Source organism: Tupaia chinensis, unplaced genomic scaffold, assembly GCF_000334495.1.
Source record: "Tupaia chinensis unplaced genomic scaffold, TupChi_1.0 Scaffold000493_1, whole genome shotgun sequence".
Classification (NCBI taxonomy): Eukaryota; Metazoa; Chordata; class Mammalia; order Scandentia; family Tupaiidae; genus Tupaia; species Tupaia belangeri.
Genome location: NW_006160005.1, coordinates 3,753,605 through 3,773,773, shown reverse-complemented (window position 1 = coordinate 3,773,773; position 20,169 = coordinate 3,753,605). Strand labels below are relative to the sequence as shown.

Sequence of the window (20,169 nt, the reverse complement as noted above, 5' to 3'; positions counted from 1 at the left end):
CCCTACATGTACGTCTGTCTGCTATGTAATCAGAGTAGGGACTACTGCCTGGCATACAGCCAGCACTCAGTGAATGTGATCCAATGGAGGAATGAATGGATGAACCAATGGGCTGTAGGGATTTGCCTCCTACAACGGACTACTTTGTAGCTCTTACATTTTAACAAAGGCTTTCTATCCTCCCTCTCTCCCCATCTCTCTTCTCTCCTCCCCATCTTTCTCTCTCACACACACATACCACATACCTCTAGCTGGCTCTTGGCATGGCAAAGAGGACATGGGGGATGGTGAGAAATACTAGAGGAGGATCGGGTGTAACTAAGCATAACCACCTCCCTGAGGACGAGCGCATCTCACTCCCTGCAGCTCTAGTGAGCACAGGTTCATTTGCCAGGACTGCAGCCCCCTGTGAGCACCCCTCCCCAGGCCTGGTGTGACCAGGGATACCCCTACCAGAGATCACTGGAACTGACAGTTCAAAAATGTGAGGGCTTTTGAAAGTGTCCTCTGGCTTTCCCAAATGAACCCAAAACCCAGCCAGCCTGGCTGAGTGTATAGCCCAAACTGCCCAAGTAGAACAAGGATTCTATAGACGTATCCATTTATTTTATTTATTTACTTTTAGAAGTTTTTGCCTGGGTGCTACCCTTGCCAGAGAGAGAGACAGTGAGAGGGGAAGTGAGAAATCACTCCCCCAAGGGGGATGGCCATACTACAATCCTCCTGGGATCTTGGGCATGCACGAATAGGCACAGAGCATGAATTTTAAGCTTTTAGGTCTGGGAGTCAGCCACGTGAGAGTCCAGCGACATAACCACTACACCACCTGCTTGCCCCAGAAATATCCATTTAGACAGACCCCCCCAAAAAAAATATCAGCGGGAGCTGAGCGCCTTTTCCAAAAGGGATGACCCTACTAATCTGGCATCAATGTCCTAACTTTTGGCTCATCTTCTGCAGAATGTGTACTTCAAAAAAGAAAAGCCATCTTTCACTGAGTGTTTACCATGTGTGGTTCCCATTGAAACAACCTGTATACTGTGTCAGCTGTCCCCATCTTCAAAAGGTAAGATAACACGAAGATTAGGGGCCCGATCTTTGGAATTAGGACTGGATTCAGAAAGAAACAGGACTGACTGATGCTCACTTGGACAAGTAAGTCAACCATTCTGAGTTTCCATTTTTTCACCTGTAAATGAGGATAACAAGAGTTCACCAGTCAGTGCCATAGTGGTTAAAAATGGCTGAATCCCACATAGCTGACTGCACAGTTCAAGTCCCAGACCCCAGAAGCTTAAAAAACAACCTGGGTGGCAAGTACATGCATGCCCAAAATGCCAAGAGGAGAATGGAGAAGGGAGGATTGTAGCATGGCCATCCCCTTTGGGGGTACTTTCTCACTTTATCTTTCTCTCTGTCTTCTCTTTTTCTCCAGCTAGTTTTACCCTTTGACAAAACAAAACAAAAATCTTCTCATGGAGTTTTTTTCTTTTTTAAAAATTATTCATTTAATATTATCTATTATTATTATTGTTGTTGTTATTTCATTTAACCAGAGAGAGAGTGGGAGAAAGCAAGCCACCTGGTCTAGGACTCAAACTGCAGTCAGTCAACCACCATGCCACCTGATAGCCCCTAGAAAGTAAGACAATGTATGCGAAATGCTGGTCTGAACAGAGGTTCAGCAAACAGAAGCCATTATTGGTTTTCGCTGTGGGGGTCCAAGCCAACCCTTGCCTTCCTAAAGACTACTCTCTGGTTCCTGTCAGAATCTAGGTAATTCTGTTAAATTAACAGATAAGAGATTTTAGGGGGAACCTTATCTAAACTCACGGCCACTCATATTAACATCTTCCTTAACCTTGGCTTCTATTTCCTCTGATGGACGAACAAGCAGGAGGTCACAGGAAGAAATAAATAAGCAGAAGTAGATTCTTAGAAGAAGTAAGAGGAATAGTAAGGATTATAACAAAAGGCCCAGGTATGATGGCACAGTCAGTAGGGCATTGCTGTGTGATACTGAAGCCATATTGGAGGCCCAGGGTTCAGATCCTAGGTCAATCTGAACACGCTGGTGTGCCTGTGGGTGCCAGTGATCCTGACTAGCTGGAGAGTGAGGTGGGTAAGGTTAGACCAAGAGGTTCAGAGACCCTGTCGAGGGTATCCATACACATACCTCGATAAATACATAAACTTAAAAAGAAAAGATGAGAGCACGCTGTTCAGTTAGTGTGGTGGAAAGTTAGAAAGTCCGGAAAAGAGACCCCGGTACGTATTCTAGTGCCTGTGGAGCCTAATACAGTGAGTACTGTACAACCTGGGAGGTGTGGGACTTCCTGGGATAAAGTGAGGAGTCTCCCAATGAGACATAAAATAGAAGGTTTCGAAGACTATGAAGCCCCTACTCTCAGAATTCTATTTCTATTTATGTATCACCTTCTAGATCCCACTAGCAAAAGAATATCTACTTACTTTAGGCTTTCGCTATGAAGATGTCCCTTGGATCTTGTTACAGAGCAGACAGCCCTATGTGTATCTTACTTACTGCTCTCTGCAGCTACAGGTGCCCCTAGTGAAGCTAGACTTTACTTCTGTGTCCCTCAAGCCTTTGAGGTCTGTAGACATGGAGAACAGGACTGGGTCCACCAAGCTTCCAATGCAGACTCCCAGTGCTATTCAGAAAAGGGACCAATAAGGCTTGGTTCTTGGATAATTAGAGTCTGACTAGAAGTTCAGTAGGTGGGTAGGTAGACATGGTATTAGCTTTTAAAGGAGTTGTCAGCCTCCTCTTTATTCCTGAGGGTCACAATGGACTACATAATGGTGCATGCAACCAGAAGGCCTATAGGAAATGTATGAAGAAGAACAAAAATAAATAAATAAATAAAAAGGTCAGGAAAGGCGATATCTGGAGTTGAAGTAAAACTGGAAAGAAAAAAGAATTAAACACACATGATGAAGAATGGCCCCATGTTAGATGTCTTTTAGTGGTTCCCTTCCACAGGGTATTGACACAGGGCTGTTTTTCTTGTAGGTACCACTCAGAGTTGAACTTGCTTTGCTCTAAAGGAACAGAGAGAATGGAGCTTGGCCCTTCTCCAAAAACCCACACTGTCTAGGCACTAAAGGGTCTCTCATATTAGAAGGGAACCCCAGTTTCCTAAGCCACCTCAACCCTCAACCCCAGGCTCTTTGCTCATGAAGCCTTAGGTATTACCTAAATAGGAAATTACACAAGGGATAGTCATGAAAAGAGGCAGTAGCAAAGGCTTGGAGAGCCAGAAGTAGACAGGAGTATCTGGTAAGGACAAAGCACGGGGAGAACAGGTAACATACACAGAGGAGTTATGAGTGATGCCGCAGAAGGAGGTAAGATGGGGAGATAAGCAGCAGAAGACACAGTAAAGTCTCACAGGCATATACAGCATAGGGTCTCCTAGATGCCCTAGGGGACAGTGGCTCAAAGGACAGGTGGGATAGAGAACCACCTTCATGTTCTATCAAGGAGGTCTAGTTGATCTGAAAGTAGCCTACAGTCACCATCTCATACATGCATAGCCTGGTTTCCCTGTGCCTCTGATCCTATCTCCTCTCACTCTCATGTCCCGTTCTGTCCTTCTTCACCCACACTGGCCTCCTTCCTTTTTCTTGACATAAGAAAGCTTCTATAACAGATCTTCCTATTGTCTCTGCCTGGAGTGCAGTTCTCTGCTCAGTTACCAACTTACAAGGTGAGAGGACTTCCCTGGTGGGAGTAGCTTCCTGCCATAGCACTTTCTGCCCCCTGATCTGCTTTATTATTTCTCCTTGCACAAGTTGTCAAGAGTTTATTTTTATCTGCTTCCCCCAATGGAATGTGAGTTCCATAAGAAAAGACTCTATTGTGTTTGCTCCTGAATATTGCTTAGTGCATAGCCAGCTTTGTTAAATATTTCTTAATGAGGGACCAGCAGTTAGTGTAATGGCTATATTGCTGGACTGCCATGTAGTCAAATGCGGTTCACGTCCCGAACCCAGTGGCTTAAAAAATAAAATAAAATAAAATAAAATAAAATAAAATAAAATAAACTCACGCCGGGAGCATGTGCGTGCGTGCCCAAGATCCCAAGAGAACTGAGGAGAAGGGATTGCGGTGTGGCCATCCCCTTTGGGGGGTGATTTCTCGCTTTCTGTCTCTCTGTCTCTCTCTGGCGAGCACACGCACCCTATAGCAAAAACCTCTCCAAAAAAATTCATAATTAAATACATCAACCAAAATCCACAATAATCACGATCTATATAAAGAGGTGGTTGAAATATTTGATGGTTCAGGCTGGACCATGTACAAGGGGTAGAGGTAAGAGTGGGAAACCATTGCAATTGAGAAACCTCGGGAAGAGCTGTCATGTTTTGTTTGAAAAATCTGAATTTGTAGCTCCATTCTATGGGTTGCGGCCATGTGGTAGACAGCTTTTAAAACTGCCCTCAAGGATCCATGTTCCCTCCTATTCTGAATAGGACTGACTTATATAACCTATAGGATATTGCAAGAGTGTTGATGTGTAATTCACAGGCTTGGTTATGAAAGACACTGTGGCTTATGTCTTTTTCTTGCATCATCCACTCTAAGGACACCCAGACACTATACCATGAAGACATGCCAGTAGTCCATGGGGAGAGTGTCATGGGAGGAACTGAGGCTTCATGCCAACAGCCAGCACCATGCATGTGAACCATCTTAGAAGCAGTTCCTCGGTCCCAGTCAAGACTTCAGATGATGCACTGTGACAGCAACTTCATGAAAGACCCCAGGACAGAAGCACTCAAATTCCTGTCCCACAGAAACGATGTGAGGTAATACGAAGGGACTTGCAAAAGTTTGTGGAAAAATGGAATGAAATGGATTACATTAAATGTTTATTTTGGTGTGAACATTTTTGAAATCTGTGCATAGTGTTTCATAATACACATTTTCCATGAACTTTTGAAGACCTTTTATAAATGTTTATCACTGCTTTAAGATGCTGTTTTTATAATCCATTTTGTAATTGCAGGTAACTATCACCAAGCGGATGGCGCAGGGGTTGGAAACTGTCAGTTTGACCTGGTGACGATGACTCAGCCTCTCAGAGTTTCCCTGTGCAGCCCGTTTGCCCTTTTGGAAGCAGCTGATCCCAGTTTGATTCAGCAACTCTTAGTAGCCACAAATGCCACCTGTATCCTCAATAAACTTTATTTAGACACAAGTAGACACAACAGAAAATACATACACAGATACAGATTTTTTTTCTATATAGAATGAACAAACATCACATAGAGAATTTAAAAAATAGGTGCATGGGATGTAAGAAAATATTGCAAAGTTCCTTGTTCACTCACACTTGAAACAGACGCATATTTCAGAGGAAGACAGGGATATACTATCCCTACGACAGAATTCACATTTGGGTCTGTAACAGCACACAGGTGTTAGGAAGGTAATTGAAGGAGTGAGGGGTCCGGTTACTCTTGTTGTCACAGAATACTCACAACACTAGTAGGACTCTTTAGACAGAAGACGGAATCGAGGAGGATCCCACACCCCCTGCACAGATGCTCAGCAAGCTGCCAGCTCGGTGGTAAAGCAGCTTGGCGGAAACACTAGGTTAGCTTTCGTCTTGCGGCTTGCAGGCCTGCATGACGGCTACCTTTGTGTCCACGTCAGAGTGTTTGCAGAGACACGCTTAGGATGCTGAAACTCTCCACATGCATGCTGGCTCAGAAACTCACAGTACAGAACATTGACATCGATTTATAAAATGGGGCTTTCAAAAGAAAAAGGAATAATAGCCAAGAGGCGGGTAAACACTTTGCAAATGCTGCCACATCCACTGGCAGTGTTTCCCACGAGGCTGCCTGGGGCTCCTCCCCCAGGGAGCCATGGGCCTCTGCCTCCAATCCCTGCCCTGGGCGGAGCAGGTGGATGTCTCCTGGAAGTCTATAGCTCTCTCAAGTCATAACTGTGACCTCTCAGTCACTCCTGTGGGAAGCCATGCATGTCACCTGGGCAAGCTGCCAATGGAACCACCCCACTTATTCCTGTCCCGGACAAGCCTCTGGTCACCATCTTCACATTTCAGATTGGGGTTCCCTAGGCAACCTCTGTATTTTAGTAAAAAATGGTTTCCACTGTACCCTTCGTGTGTCCTCTTCCTAACGTGACAAATCCAGATGAGATGAAGTTATGGAGATCTGGTCCTCCACTTCGGTAAGCATCCTTCCCATAATGCCCTGCAAGAAGATGGGGCAGAATTACCCGAAGCATCCATGACACCAACACAGAGGACAGTTGCAGCTCGGTGGCATCCTGCAACGGGGGTGCACCTTTTCCAACTCAGTCAAAAGGTGGGAGCCATCACCGATCTTACACAAGGGGAGTCTTCAAAAAGCTTGAGGAAAATGCATCTTAGGAAACGACTGCATGAATCTCAACATTTTTTGCAACAGTATTTTAATTCCATCTTTCCACGAGCTTTTTAAAGTCCTTTTGGGTGTGTGTATATGTATAGAGTTGTTGGAAAAATCATCACGTATTTTTGTTTTTTTTATGCAAGAACGTGTCATGACTTTTCCAATGACCGAATACATACAGATATGCACAAGAGGACTTCAAAAAATTCATGAACACATAAAATTAAACTATGAGTTTATTTTTACAAAAACTTTTTGAAGTCTCTTGTACATATAATACATACACACACATACATGCATAGACATAACTATCTATTTATATATACTAGATATACATATAAATAGATATATATGAGGAAATTATATATACACATAAATACATATTATATATACATATAAATAGATATGAGTGAATTTCAAAAAAATTTCATGGCAAAAGAAGATTAGTGTATGTTTACTTACATGCAAAAAAATTTTGAAATCTATGCATTTTTTCTCACAATATGCATTTTCCATGAACTTTTTGAAGGCCCACTTCATTTATATATAATATAATTATGTAAAAAATATATATTGTTTAAAATGCATTAATATATATTATATAAAACTCAACTAAATTAAAATATGATATACCATATATAATATAATATAGATGTAAAATATATATTATTGAAAATATGTAAATATATATTATGTATGTAAAAATACATATTATTGAAAGAATATATTAATATTAACAGTCCATGTGTATATATATGTATGTGTATATATATATATATATATACACACACACACATACGCAATATACACATACACATATATCACTTTACAACAAAGAGTATTGTCCTGAGAACGTTATGTCAAAAGCGGATAGGGGAAAAAAGGGACAAGTGGCCTGATTTTGGCATCTTGGCTGAGCACATGGTGCGTTGGTGCCTGAGAACATGAGTTAGTATCTGTCCCACCGTCCTTACCTGCCCCAGCTTCCTCCTGTTTCTGCCTTGTTTGCATGTTTTCTTTCTTTCCAAAGTCTGCCGGACTGGGTCTGCTGAGACTGCTCTGTGTTCATGTATGCGTATGAATCAACCTGTGTGACTACAGCTTTGTGGCTGAGGCTGACAAGTAGAATGGTGGTTATAAAACACGGGACAAATATTTATGTGCTTTCCTTTCTTGGCTTTCTGCAGTAAGACTTGATCCCTCCTCTACCTGAGGCAGACATCTACCTACACATCTGAGGTGGGGAAAGAACAAGGGCAGGCTAGGACCATGGAAGAAATAAAAAAAAAAAAAAAAAGAAGTTAATGCTCCACTTCTGACACTTGAAATAGGGGTGTAGAAACCCCTGAAATATAAGCATGGTAGAGAAACAAAGGACTCTGTAAATGCCATCCTGATGTATGTATATACAAAATGCAGAAAAAAATTATTTTCATGTTGCTGTAAAAATATAATTATAGCAATGTGCAGAGCTAAAGATACACTATTGAGTTAAAACGGATAGCAAATGGTATATTAACTATAATCACAGTGCTGTAAAAATTCAAGCCAGTGTGCGTGCACACACACACACACGTACACACACGCACACACAAACATTTGAAAGAAAGCACATCACAATACTGACAACTGCTTTTGGGTAGTTAGAACATGAGTGTTATTTCTTTTATCAATTATTCTATATTTTACAAGTATTATTTTCTATAGCAAGTATGTAATTTTTCTCATATAAATAGGTAAAATAAATGTCTAACAAAAAATTGTGATTGATGTAGACAACCCAAATCACATGTTTCCTTAGAAAGATACCCTCTGAATTGATAGATCTCAGCCGAGTGAACATCAAAATCGGATAGAAGCTTAAAAAATGCAGAAGCAGACTTGACTCCAGAGATTCTGATTTAGTAGGGTAAGGTCTCAGCTTATACAGGTTTTTTCTTTTTCTTTATTTTTTTCTTTTATTTACCAGAGAGTGTGCTTGCAAGAGACACAAAAAGAGAAAGTGAGAAAACACTCCCATGGGGGATAGTCACATTGCAAATCCCTTCTCCTCCATCTTTTCACTCTTCAGGGATTTGGGGCATGCACACACATATTCCCGGCATGTTTCTTAAGTCACTGGGTCTGGGACTCAAACTACACAGTTGACCATGTGGGACCCAGCTGCCTTAACCACCAGGTCATGAGATGGCTGAGGTGGGGGTATTTTTAAAGTGCTTTCAGGCTGACTCTAATGTGCCACTTGGAATGAGAACTGTTGTCCTAGCACAAGTGGAGAAACAAGTTTAAGTTAATCTTATTCCAATGAGTTCAATGAGCATGTGCCAGGACCCTCTTAAATGGTGGTATCACCCACTATTTGAGTTGAGAACTCTGGCTCTCTTCCTCCAGAGAGTGGAGTCTGGCCCTTAACCCTTTCTTTTTATCTTTGATCTCAAACCTGAGTGTGCATCAGAGCAAACAGGAGATCTTAAAGCAGACAGCTGGGCTCCACTCCCAGAGTTTCTGATTTTCTGATACAGTAGATGTGGGATGGTCTCAAAAGTTTGCCCTTCCTTCCTTCCTCCCTCCCTTCCTTCCTTCCTTCCTTCCTTCCCTCTTATTCTCTTTCTTTCTTGTTTTTTTGTTTGTTTGTTTGTTTTTTTAAAGAAAAGATTTCCCTGTGTCATGATCTTCCTGCCTCATCCTCCCAGCTGGGACTACAGGCACATACCATCATGTGTCTGACTTTTAGGTTGGACCTGGAATCAGATGGAATCAAATCCAGGTCTCTGCCGTGGTCTGAGCCTGCGGAACACAGTATCTTACCAGCATGTACCACCAAGGCAAGGCCTCACAGGCTTTTTTTTGGAATTGCCAGAAGGTACATGGGAGAGAGAGACACAGAAATGGAGAGAGAAAGAGACAGAGGATCACATCACAATCCCTTCTATTTCTCCATACTATCGGGATTTGGGGCCTACATGCCCATAGTTTTCTTCAAGCTACTGGGCCATGATTTGACTCATGGTTGGCCATTTGGCATCTGGCTCCCTTAACCCACTAGACTTTGGGCCAGCCCTAAAGTTTGCATTTCTATCAAGTTCCTTGGTGGTATGGAGGCTGCTGATCCAGAGATCACACTCCGAGAACTACTGTCCTAGTACATCAGGAACACAAGACATTTGCCACTGTTGGCCTCACTTGCTCCACTCTGAAGTAAATTACCTCCTTCCCGAGGGCACTCAGATTTCCATGAGGGACAGTCTTGCTGTAAAACATTGTGGGCACAATGCACAGTTTCATAGAGTAGAATTACCAGAGCTGAACTAAGAGACTTCTGCCCGTATCCCAAGTCACATTACAGTTTTAAAAACTGGACTCTCACCCAGCTGAGGTGGTGTGAATGTAACACAATTACTTAGTGACACTCAGTCCACATGGGAAGGTCCTGGCTTTGCAGCCCTAGGTCTTCCTGTACATGCTGGGAGCGTGCATGATCTGGGCTGGCTGAGGCTGGGGGTGGATCGAGGTGTGAAGACCCTGTTGAGGGTGCTTTCCTCTCTTCCTCTTTATAAATAAATAAACAAACAGACTTATGAAAAAGAAGAAGCAGGACACTAGTTTTTGGAGAAACATAATGATACTTCAAAAAGTTTGTGGAAAAAGTGGAATTTCAGTGTGAATTTATTTTAGCACAAAAATTTTTGAAATCCATACTTTTTGATATGCATGCCCATGGACTTTTTGAAGACCCCACATAGTTCTTCACTGAGGAAGAACAAGGGGGGAGGGAGCTCAAGCAGGTGTGGAAGGAGGGACTACCAGCCTCAGAGACAGCCAGATCCTTCTTCTTTATCACAATCACTTTCTCCCCATTCCGTCCCAACACGAGAAGACAAGCAGAGGAAGTAACCAGTCAGAACCCTCATAAATTTGGACCTCATTAATTCTAAACCTGTGATACTTCCTGCAGAATTTGGGCTGGTTTATTTTTATGCTCCATCTAAATAAAAATTTTGATCAACAAATCAATACTGAGGAAGGTGGCACATAAAACAGTGCCTGTGCGACTCGCTAATTATTCCTACCTGTCAGATGGAATAAGGTCCCTCAGGGCTGAGCCTTGCTCTAGGGCTTTGGGGCTATGTATGTCTGAAAGGGAACTGAGGTTTCTGGATCACCTACGATGCGCCAGGCAATGAGCCCCGGCCACGTGGCCTTTTCAAACATAGTAATAGCTAACATTACATTGCATTTTGCAGTTTACAAAAATCTTTCATATATACTATTTAAATTCTGAGGAGCCAGCAGATGGCACGATGGTTAAGGCACTGGACTTCCACGTGGCCAACCACGGTTTGAGTCCCAGATCTGATGGCTTGCTTTCTCACCTTTCTCACCTTTCTCTCTTTCTCTCTCTCTTTCTCTACATGTGTGTGTGTGTGTGTGTGTGTGTATGTGTGTCTCTCTCTCTGGTGAATTAAAAAATAATAATAATGGGGCCAGTAGGTGGTGTTGTGGTTAAAGCACTGGACTCCCATGTGGTTGACCATGGTTCAAGTACCAGATCTGACAACTTGAAATTCACACTGGGCACATGTGTGTGCATGCCCAAACCCCTAAGAGGAGAATGAAGAAGGGAGTGTGGCATGGCCATGCCCCCTGGGGGGGGGAGCTCTCCCTTTCTGTCACTTTGTGTCTCTGTATCTCTGGCAAGCACATGCTCCCTATAGCAAACATCTCTCAAAAAATAATAATAATAAATAAAAATAAATAAAATTCTTTTAAAAGCACGACTAAAAATTCAAATCAGTACTGTACGGTAGGTTGTTTATTATTATTATTGTTATTCTCCCATTCAGTTGGTAGAAAATCGGAGGCCAAATGGCCAAGGCTGGCAGAGGACTGAGCCAGGACCAGCGTCCAGGTCTTCGACTCCAGATCCCAGGCTCTTCCAGTCTGCACATCTGGCTTCATTTACTCCTTGCATGAACCCCATGAAAACTGGTCACTTACCCACGTTCTTGAAGCTAGGCACTTGAAGCTACCATTGATGTCCATAGTCTTTCTGCAACTCTCACTGTGAGCATGTCACCCCCCGCCTGAGCGAGTGTGGATGTGACCAAGGCTAGAGCCTAGACATAGCAGAAATGTCAGGTCAGGAGAACTTTGCTGCTGATTCCCAACGTCTTGCAAGCTGAAGCTCCGAGGCATGAAACAGGTTTTTAGTGAGGAGCACAGAAATGCTCCTGAGGAGTAATTACGCAGGGCCAAGAGCCTGCGACAGGAAGAACTCTGCGGTCATATCAGCTTGAAAATCGTCGCGTTAAATGAAAGAAAAAGCTACACAAGAACCAAACCCAGGGACTTCTCAGAGCGCTTTTCTATTTTCAAAGGCATCTCTCGGGACACTTTGAAACCTGCCCAGGAGACTGAGGTGGTAAAAGCACAGTGACAGTTTCAGCTTTTATTTGTGCTGTGATCCTCAGGCTTGTGTATGCTACAGAGGGGTGGGCTTCTGTCTGAGAATTCCTGACTCAGTGAGTTGGAGGTGAGGTTTGATAATTTCCTGTTTTGTTTTGTTATGTTTAGCTACAATGTGCTCACCAGAGAGAGACAGAGAGAAAGAGAGAGGAGAAAGCATCCTTTACCATGGTGAATGGGCAAGCCACAAGCCCTCCTCCTCCATTCCTCCCTTCTTTGGGGATTTTGCTCATGCGTGCATGGCACACCTGGTGTGTTTCTCTGGCCACTGGGTCCAGGATTCAATCCACACGATCAACTGAGTGGGGTCCACTGCCTTAACCATTGGCACAGAGCCGGCCCATGATTTCCATTTCTAACCGGTCCTCAGGCACTGCGGCTGCTGCCCTCTGATTCAAGGATATGTGGACTTGATGAACCACTGTGTATGGACCAGTGACTGGTCAGAGTTCTGCTGAAGCCAGGGCCAAGGTCCAGCATGACATACATTCTCTGCACCCTCCACAGTTTAGCATGAACGCGGACAGTGTGAAGGGAAGAAGAGCTGGTAAAGTGAAGCCTCCATGCAGGTAGATAGTCAGAAGAAAGGGGAGTCAGTGTCTCCTCTTTTCCTTGGGGATGCACGAAGTTCATGGGTTGGTGATAGAAATGATATGGAGTATCACAGGCTCTATTTGCTGTAGCCCAGAGGACACCCCTCTCTGTCCCACAACTACCCAGAATCCCCATCTGCCGGTTATCAGGGCAGGTGGGGGACAGGAATACAGTGTCTGATCGAAACGCAATTCCAAATAAACAGTCATACAAGGGAACTTTCAAAAGTTCATAGAAAATAGAATTAAAGTACAAGTTTATTTTAGTGCAAAATTTTTTTAAATCATGCATATTTTTTTCATAACATATTTTTCAGTGAACTTTTTGAAGACCTCTGAGCAGAAATAAGCAAGAGCTTTGTGAAATAATCTAGCCAAGTAGCATGTGTGCTCCATAATCCAGCCAAGTAGCATGCGTGCTCCCTATCATGGCTCAGACATGCCCACAACCAAGACCGAGGGTGGTTTGGGGCATCAGAGCAAGCCCCCTGCCATTTACTAAACTGAACTTTGCAAAATAGCAATCGGATGATGTCTCTACCTCCTGCTGTGCCACTGCCTCCTCACTCCACCACTGACAACCCTCCCCAAAGCAACAAAGACTTTATTCCATCCCAGTCAGTGTGCTGGCTACCTCGACCTGCTACAAACTCTGTCTTTCCTGAATCTCAGCAGAAGCCAGAAAGCATAGGGACAGTCCCCAGGCAAGAAGCAGATTAAAGCTAAAGAGAGGTTTGAAGCTGGCCTCCTGGAGTTGTCCGAGTCTCTGGCTCTGATAAAGAAGCAATCAGAGGGAAAGTTGCACTGTAAAAGAGATTTGCAGCAAGAAATCAGAGGAATGAATGAATACTCTCCGAATGGTGATCTCTGTAAGACTTAACATAATGTCGTGTCTGTGAACTTAGCCCAAGTTCCACGGAAGTAAATAAACTGATCAGGACAATTTGCCTGGGGTTACAGATCCAGCAGGGACAGGTCGTAGAGTCCAATGAGGGAAACATACAGGGTACTCGGTGGGGAAGGACAGAAACTTAAAAATGTAGGCGAAAAACAAGACAGGGAGGACAACTCTAAGGCACAATCTACTCAAATAAGACACTCAGGGGAAACACAGAAGGGATCATTCATAAGTAATCATTAAAAGTCCATTTTTCCTTTTCTGAGCAGATGGAAGACTGTAGTCTTTAGATCAGAGAAATAATCAAGTTTAAGCCTATATACTAGAAGAGAAAAATATCTAGAAATACCCTGGTGAAATGCCATTTAAAAATTAAAAAAAAAAAACAACACTCAAATCGACTTCGCAAATGATGAAACCTACAGAAAGTGAGCAAGCTTTTCAACAATTTTGAGACTTTCATTTCCATAGTGGTGAGACAGTGAACCGGAACGGATGAGATTCAAGCCTCTCTGTGTTGCCTCAAATGCAAAAGAGAAACAATAATGGTACTCATTTCATAGGATTGCTGGGAAGAATAAATAAGTTAATATAAAAAATTCATTTATAGTATTTAGAATGGTACAACTTGTAAGTACTATTTAGAGTTAACTGATTTGGGGATAGCAAGTGGCATGGTGGTTAAGGGTGCTGGATTCCCACATAGATGACCGTGGTTCGAGTCCCAGTCCTGGCAGCTTGCTTTCTCACTTTCTCTCTCTCTCTCTCTCTCTCACTCTGTCCCTCTCTGGTCAAATTAAAATAAATAAGTAAATAAGTTAAATAGGTAGTGTTTAAAAAAAGTTTATTGATTTAAAATAATACACACACACACATACACACACTTGCATATATATATGTGTGTATATATATATATATACACACACATACATATATGTATATATATGTACATATAATTTCATGAAAAAGAGAGAGATAGAGATGGGTACCCTCAACAGGTCTGATCACACTACTATCCCCCCCCAATGCCTCGCAGTCAGCCAGGATCATGGGTGCACATGGGCATGCCCAGTGTGTTCAGCTCCACCAAGGATTTGAACCCAGGCTTTCCATGTGGCTCCAGTATCTCACAGCAGCACCTGACTGCCTGCATCACTATTAGCAAAAGCTCAGCCTTTGCTAATAGTTTTTATCACAATTCTAATTGCCAGAGGGTACAAGTGCTAGCCAGAGAATGACAGAGAGACAGAGGGGAGGGATAAAGCACCAGTTAGGCATAGTCACGGTGCAATCCCTTCCCTTCCATTTCTCCAGCCTGTCAGGATTTGGGGCATGCATGCACCCAAGTCTGGGGTGTTTTTCAAGCCACTGAGCCTGACATTCAAACTGTTCAGTTAGTCAGTTAGAATCCATCTCCCTTAACCACTAGGCTATCGGGCTGGCCCTGTGAAGACTTCTTTATCCTATTCTTCTGCCTCAGAACTCATGAGTAAGAATAAAAAGAAGGAAGAATAGGAAAACTATCCTGAGGAAAAAAAAATCTGAGCTTTTCACTAAGTAGAGGTTGAGTGATTGAGAAAAGTATACACATACACCCATACAAATCTACACAAACACATATACATTGAAATCAACTCAAGGGGGACTAAAAGCCTTAATACAGAAAGAAAAAAAAGGCGAGTCTTAAAAATGTTAGAAAAGACTATGTGAGACTATGCCAACCTCAGAGTAGGAAAGAATTTTTAAACAAGACAAAGAGTAGAGAAAAAACAATTTTAAATTGGGATATATCAAAAGCAATCACAAAACTACTAGTCAAAGCCTAGAAAATATATTTATACAAATACCCAGAACACATAAATAACTTCAAATTAATAAAAAAGCAAGCAACCCAACAGAAAAAAATAGGCTAAAGAACTGATAGGCAACTCACAAGACAGAAAACCCAGTGTACATCAAGTAGTATTCATTATCACAAATAATCAAAGAATTTCAAATTAAACCATAATGAGATACCATTTCACACCCAGTAAAAAGTGGCAAAAACTAAAATGTTGGAGACTACCAATGTGGACAAGGAGGAACAAGAACTCACACACTCTCTGATGGGAGTGTAAATTGGTACAAATGCTTTGCAAGGAACTTTGGCAATAGCTAATCAAGTTGAATATAGACACAACATAGAAATGATGATTCTGGGACCAGCAGTTAGCGTAATGGCTGTGTCGCTGGACTCCCATGTAGTCGACCGCGGTTCGAGTCCCAGACCTGGTGGCTTAAACTCACGCTGGGCACATGTGCGTGTGTACCGAAGATCCTGAGAGGAGAATGGAGGAGAAGGGATTGCAGTGTGGCCATCCTCCCTGGGGGGTGATTTCTCGCTTTCTGTCTCTCTGTCTCTCTCTGTCTTTCTGGCAAGCACACGCGCCCTATGGCAAAAACCTCTCCAAAAAAAAAAAAAAAGAAATGAAGATTCTACCTCTAGGTATGTGACCCTCACACATGTGTTTAAGGAGATATATTCAAGTGTGTTCATATGTAATTCTGTTTGTAATAGAAATGAACTGGGGGAGAAAAAACTACATTCTTATCAAGAGAAAAGTGATAAACAGTGGTGTATCCACACAGTGAAATCTCAGTGCCAATGATACATAATGAAAGGAAATGAGCCAGAGCTCTAAGTATCAACAGAGTGAGCCTCAGCTATAATGTTTACATTCTGTTTTTAGTTTGCTATAGGGTATGTGCGCTCACTGGAAAGAGACAAAGAGGAGAGAGAGAGAGAAAGAAAGTGAAAAATTACCCCCCCCCCCGCCGAGTCCCAGACCTGGTGGCTTAAACTCACGCTGGGCACATGTGCGTGTGTACCGAAGATCCTGAGAGGAGAATGGAGGAGAAGGGATTGCAGTGTGGCCATCCTCCCTGGGGGGTGATTTCTCGCTTTCTGTCTCTCTGTCTCTCTCTGTCTTTCTGGCAAGCACACGCGCCCTATGGCAAAAACCTCTCCAAAAAAAAAAAAAAAAGAAATGAAGATTCTACCTCTAGGTATGTGACCCTCACACATGTGTTTAAGGAGATATATTCAAGTGTGTTCATATGTAATTCTGTTTGTAATAGAAATGAACTGGGGGAGAAAAAACTACATTCTTATCAAGAGAAAAGTGATAAACAGTGGTGTATCCACACAGTGAAATCTCAGTGCCAATGATACATAATGAAAGGAAATGAGCCAGAGCTCTAAGTATCAACAGAGTGAGCCTCAGCTATAATGTTTACATTCTGTTTTTAGTTTGCTATAGGGTATGTGCGCTCACTGGAAAGAGACAAAGAGGAGAGAGAGAGAGAAAGAAAGTGAAAAATTACCCCCCCCCCCGCCAGGGGAGGGGGCCACATCACAATCCCGTCTCCTCCATGCATGCACACACACTCAGTGTGAACCCCAAGCTGCCAGGTTTGGGATTCAAACTGGGATTCAAATCCCACATGCAGTTGGCCATGTGGGATTCAGCCACCTTATCCACCAAACCACCTGGCTGGCCCATCAGCTCTAATATTGAGCACACAAAGCAAACTGAAGGGAAACAGGATGGCATGATACTAGAGTTTTTAAATATGCATGATCACATTCTATATTATCTAAGGATGTGTGCATACATCGTATTGTACAAGGAGAATAAAATTCATCAAAATGACAAATGCAACTTTCAAGGTAATAGATATTTCCATAGGTAAGAAGGAGAATGAGCCACAGCAAGGTACAGCAGGGCGTTTGTGTCCTACTCGCTATGCTGGGTAGCTAGAGACATATCTGAATATTAAACAACTTTATTTTGTTTTGTCTGTGAGGTGGATAATAATGGACGATGGATGGATAGATGAGTAGATAGACTGATAGACTGATTGATCATTTTTGGTTAAGTAACTCTGACCCAAGGATTTTATTCATTGCTAAATTATCCTTCAAGAATAAAGGCAAAAAGGAATTTCCAGTGTTAAGAACTCAAGGTCTATAATATCCATGAGTCACCCTTGAGGGAGGAATAAAAAACTATCTGATGATGGAATATGTCAAGTGAAAAGTAAAACTACAGAATTTCGAAAACCACAAATATATTTTGTGATTCGTAACCTTCAAACAGTACACAAATGCAAAAATTCATTAAGAAAAGATTGACCAATTAGATTACACATTTTCCAACATTTAACTAATTGCCTTTATTGACAGAAATAAAGCGAAATGACATTGGAGTTGTCCTAAAAGAAACTGTTTGCGCAGGGCAATAAAAGTACCCTGTTGTGATGAAATAAAACCAAAAGGAGTTTTAGGCGTGAGGGAGCAGCTCTCCATCTTTAGAGCCTGCTTAATATGCACGGGGTGCCCTGGAAGCAGACAGGGAGCTGGTCTCTGACCAGCTGGGAGGGAGCAGAACGGTGCGTGGGCCCTGCTGTGCCACCCCGCACATGGTACCCTCTCTGGAAACACACATGGTAGACAGAAAGCAAGCACATACTAAACCCTAGGAACACACTTCCATACATGGAACAAAGGACTTTTCCCTGCTGACCAAAAGCTCAAGCCTAGGGGGCCGAAGGGTGGCACTGCTGAGAAACACAATGCTCTGCAAGGCTGGACCACATGGGAAGGTTCCAGGTTTGCATCCAGGGACCTCCGTTAGTATACTGGGCATGCGTGTGTCCATGATCACGAGCTGGCTAAGGCCAGGATGGATTACAGCATCAAGACCCTGTTACAACATCTGATACAAAGTGGATGAATATGGAAGATTTGAAGCTAAGCAAAGAGCCAGACTATGAAAGACACGCACTGTAGGTTCCCACTTACTATGTACTGAATGTCTGCATTTGAGGGCAGAAACTGAAGGGTTGTTGGTTGTAATGTCAGGGAGGGTAACTGTAGATACTAGAGACAGTATAGGAGGGTGTGGTTAATAGAGGGTGGGAAGAGAGGGTGGGGGAAAAACAAAACAATCAATAGATATAGAAATGAAAAATGATCTGTTGATTATAATATATATGGTAATGTCTTTGACTTGACTAATATGCACTAAATTCATGCTGGGAAAAAAACACGTTATACACTGTAAAGATGTACGGCGATTAAATGTAAATTTTAAAAAATCATTAAAAAAAAAAAAAGACAGGTTCAGCCTGTAGTGTGGTGGTTAAGGCAGCTGGATCCCACATGACCAAGTGCATGGTCAGAGTCCCAGATCTGGAGACTTACAAAACGTCCTGGATGCATATGCAGCATGCCCAAAATCCTGAGGAGAAAATGGAGGACAGAGGATTGTGGCATTGCCAACACCCTATGGGGGTGATTTCTCACTTTCTCTCTCTCTTCTTGGCAAATGCACACACCCTGTAGTAAAAAATAAAAAAATAATAAAAAAAAGACTCTGTTAAGAGTCTCTCTCTCTCTTTCTCTCTCTCACTCATGGGAGAAATAAATCAATAAACTTTATAAAAACTCCATCATATCAATAATAAATAAAAAAATGCAAAACAAAAGGAATAGGTAATTACCTTTATCAAAAAAAAAAAGAAAGAAAGAAAAACTATTTATTTAAAAGTCCAATGGATATATTAAAATGTAATGAACCTCAACTTTTAGTTAAGAAAATGTAAAGCACGGGACCAACAGATGGCATAATGGTTAGGTTGGAGGACTCCCACATAGTTGACCACAGTTGAAGTCCCAGCCCTGGCGGCTTAAAACTCACACCGGGCACGTGTGCATGCGTGCCTAAGATCCCAAGAGGAGAATGGAGGAGAAGGGATTGTGGCATGGCCATCCCTCCAGGGGGTGATTTCTCTCTCTCTGTCTTGCACTGCACTCTATAGCAAAAATCTCTCTACAAAAATTTTTAAAAAAGAAAATATAAATCAAAATATGAGGTCCTCTTTGTTAAAACCATCCAATTCAGTAAAACTTAAGAATGTGGTTATACTCAGGGCCAGAGGAATGGATATTCTCACTGCTGAAGGTGGGAATATAAATTGATGATCCCTATTTCAAGGGCCTGCCTTTGACTTCTTATCCTGCTGCTAGAAATTTACCCTACATAAATATTCTCAAATTTTTCCACTACCATAAGAACCAGGCCGGACAGTGCAAGATTGATAACAAATAGTTTCTCCCAATGGGAGACTGACTAAATAAACCAGAATCCATCCATTTGATGGAATACTATGCAGTTGTTAAAAAGAATGAGGCAGGGATCAGCAGTTAGCGTAAAGACTATGTCGCTGGACTCCCATGTAGTCGACCGCGGTTCATGTCCCGGACTCGGTGGCTTAAAATTCACGCCGGGCGCATGTGCGTGTGTGCCCAAGATCCTGAGAGGAGAATGGAGGAGAAGGGATTGTGGTGTGGCCATCCCCCCTGGGGGGTGACTTCTCATTTTCTGTCTCTCTGTCTCTGTCTGTCTGGCGAGTGTACGCGCCCTATAGCAAAATAAACCTCTTCAAAAAAAAAAAAAAAAGAATGAGGCAGAGCTGTAGGAACTGAAATATTTCTAAGGTTTAGAAAGTTTCGTTTGCTTATTTTTACTAGAGGACATGATTGTTTACATGATTGAAAGAGATAGTGAGAGAGGAAGAAAAAGAGTAAGAAAGCAGCCTCCATGGAAAATGGTCATACTGCAATCCCTTCTCCTCCAACACTCCCTCCTTTCAGGATTTTGGACATGCATGCACACATGTCCAGCATATTTCACAAGCCACTGGATCCACGGCTCGAGGCCCACCGCCATGTGGGATCTG

The 20,169-nt window shown here is 42.5% G+C and overlaps 1 protein-coding gene across 1 annotated transcript in view; it reads right to left on the bottom strand.

Annotated features, from left to right (window-relative positions):
* The window catches only part of SHISA6 (shisa family member 6), a 380,723-nt gene that overhangs the window by 198,135 nt on the left and 162,419 nt on the right, over window positions 1-20,169 (bottom strand). The window contains exon 5 of the mRNA XM_027774921.1: window positions 6,154-6,249. Within this exon, the coding sequence (XP_027630722.1) occupies window positions 6,154-6,249 (96 nt within the window). The remainder of the gene's footprint in view (window positions 1-6,153; window positions 6,250-20,169) is intronic.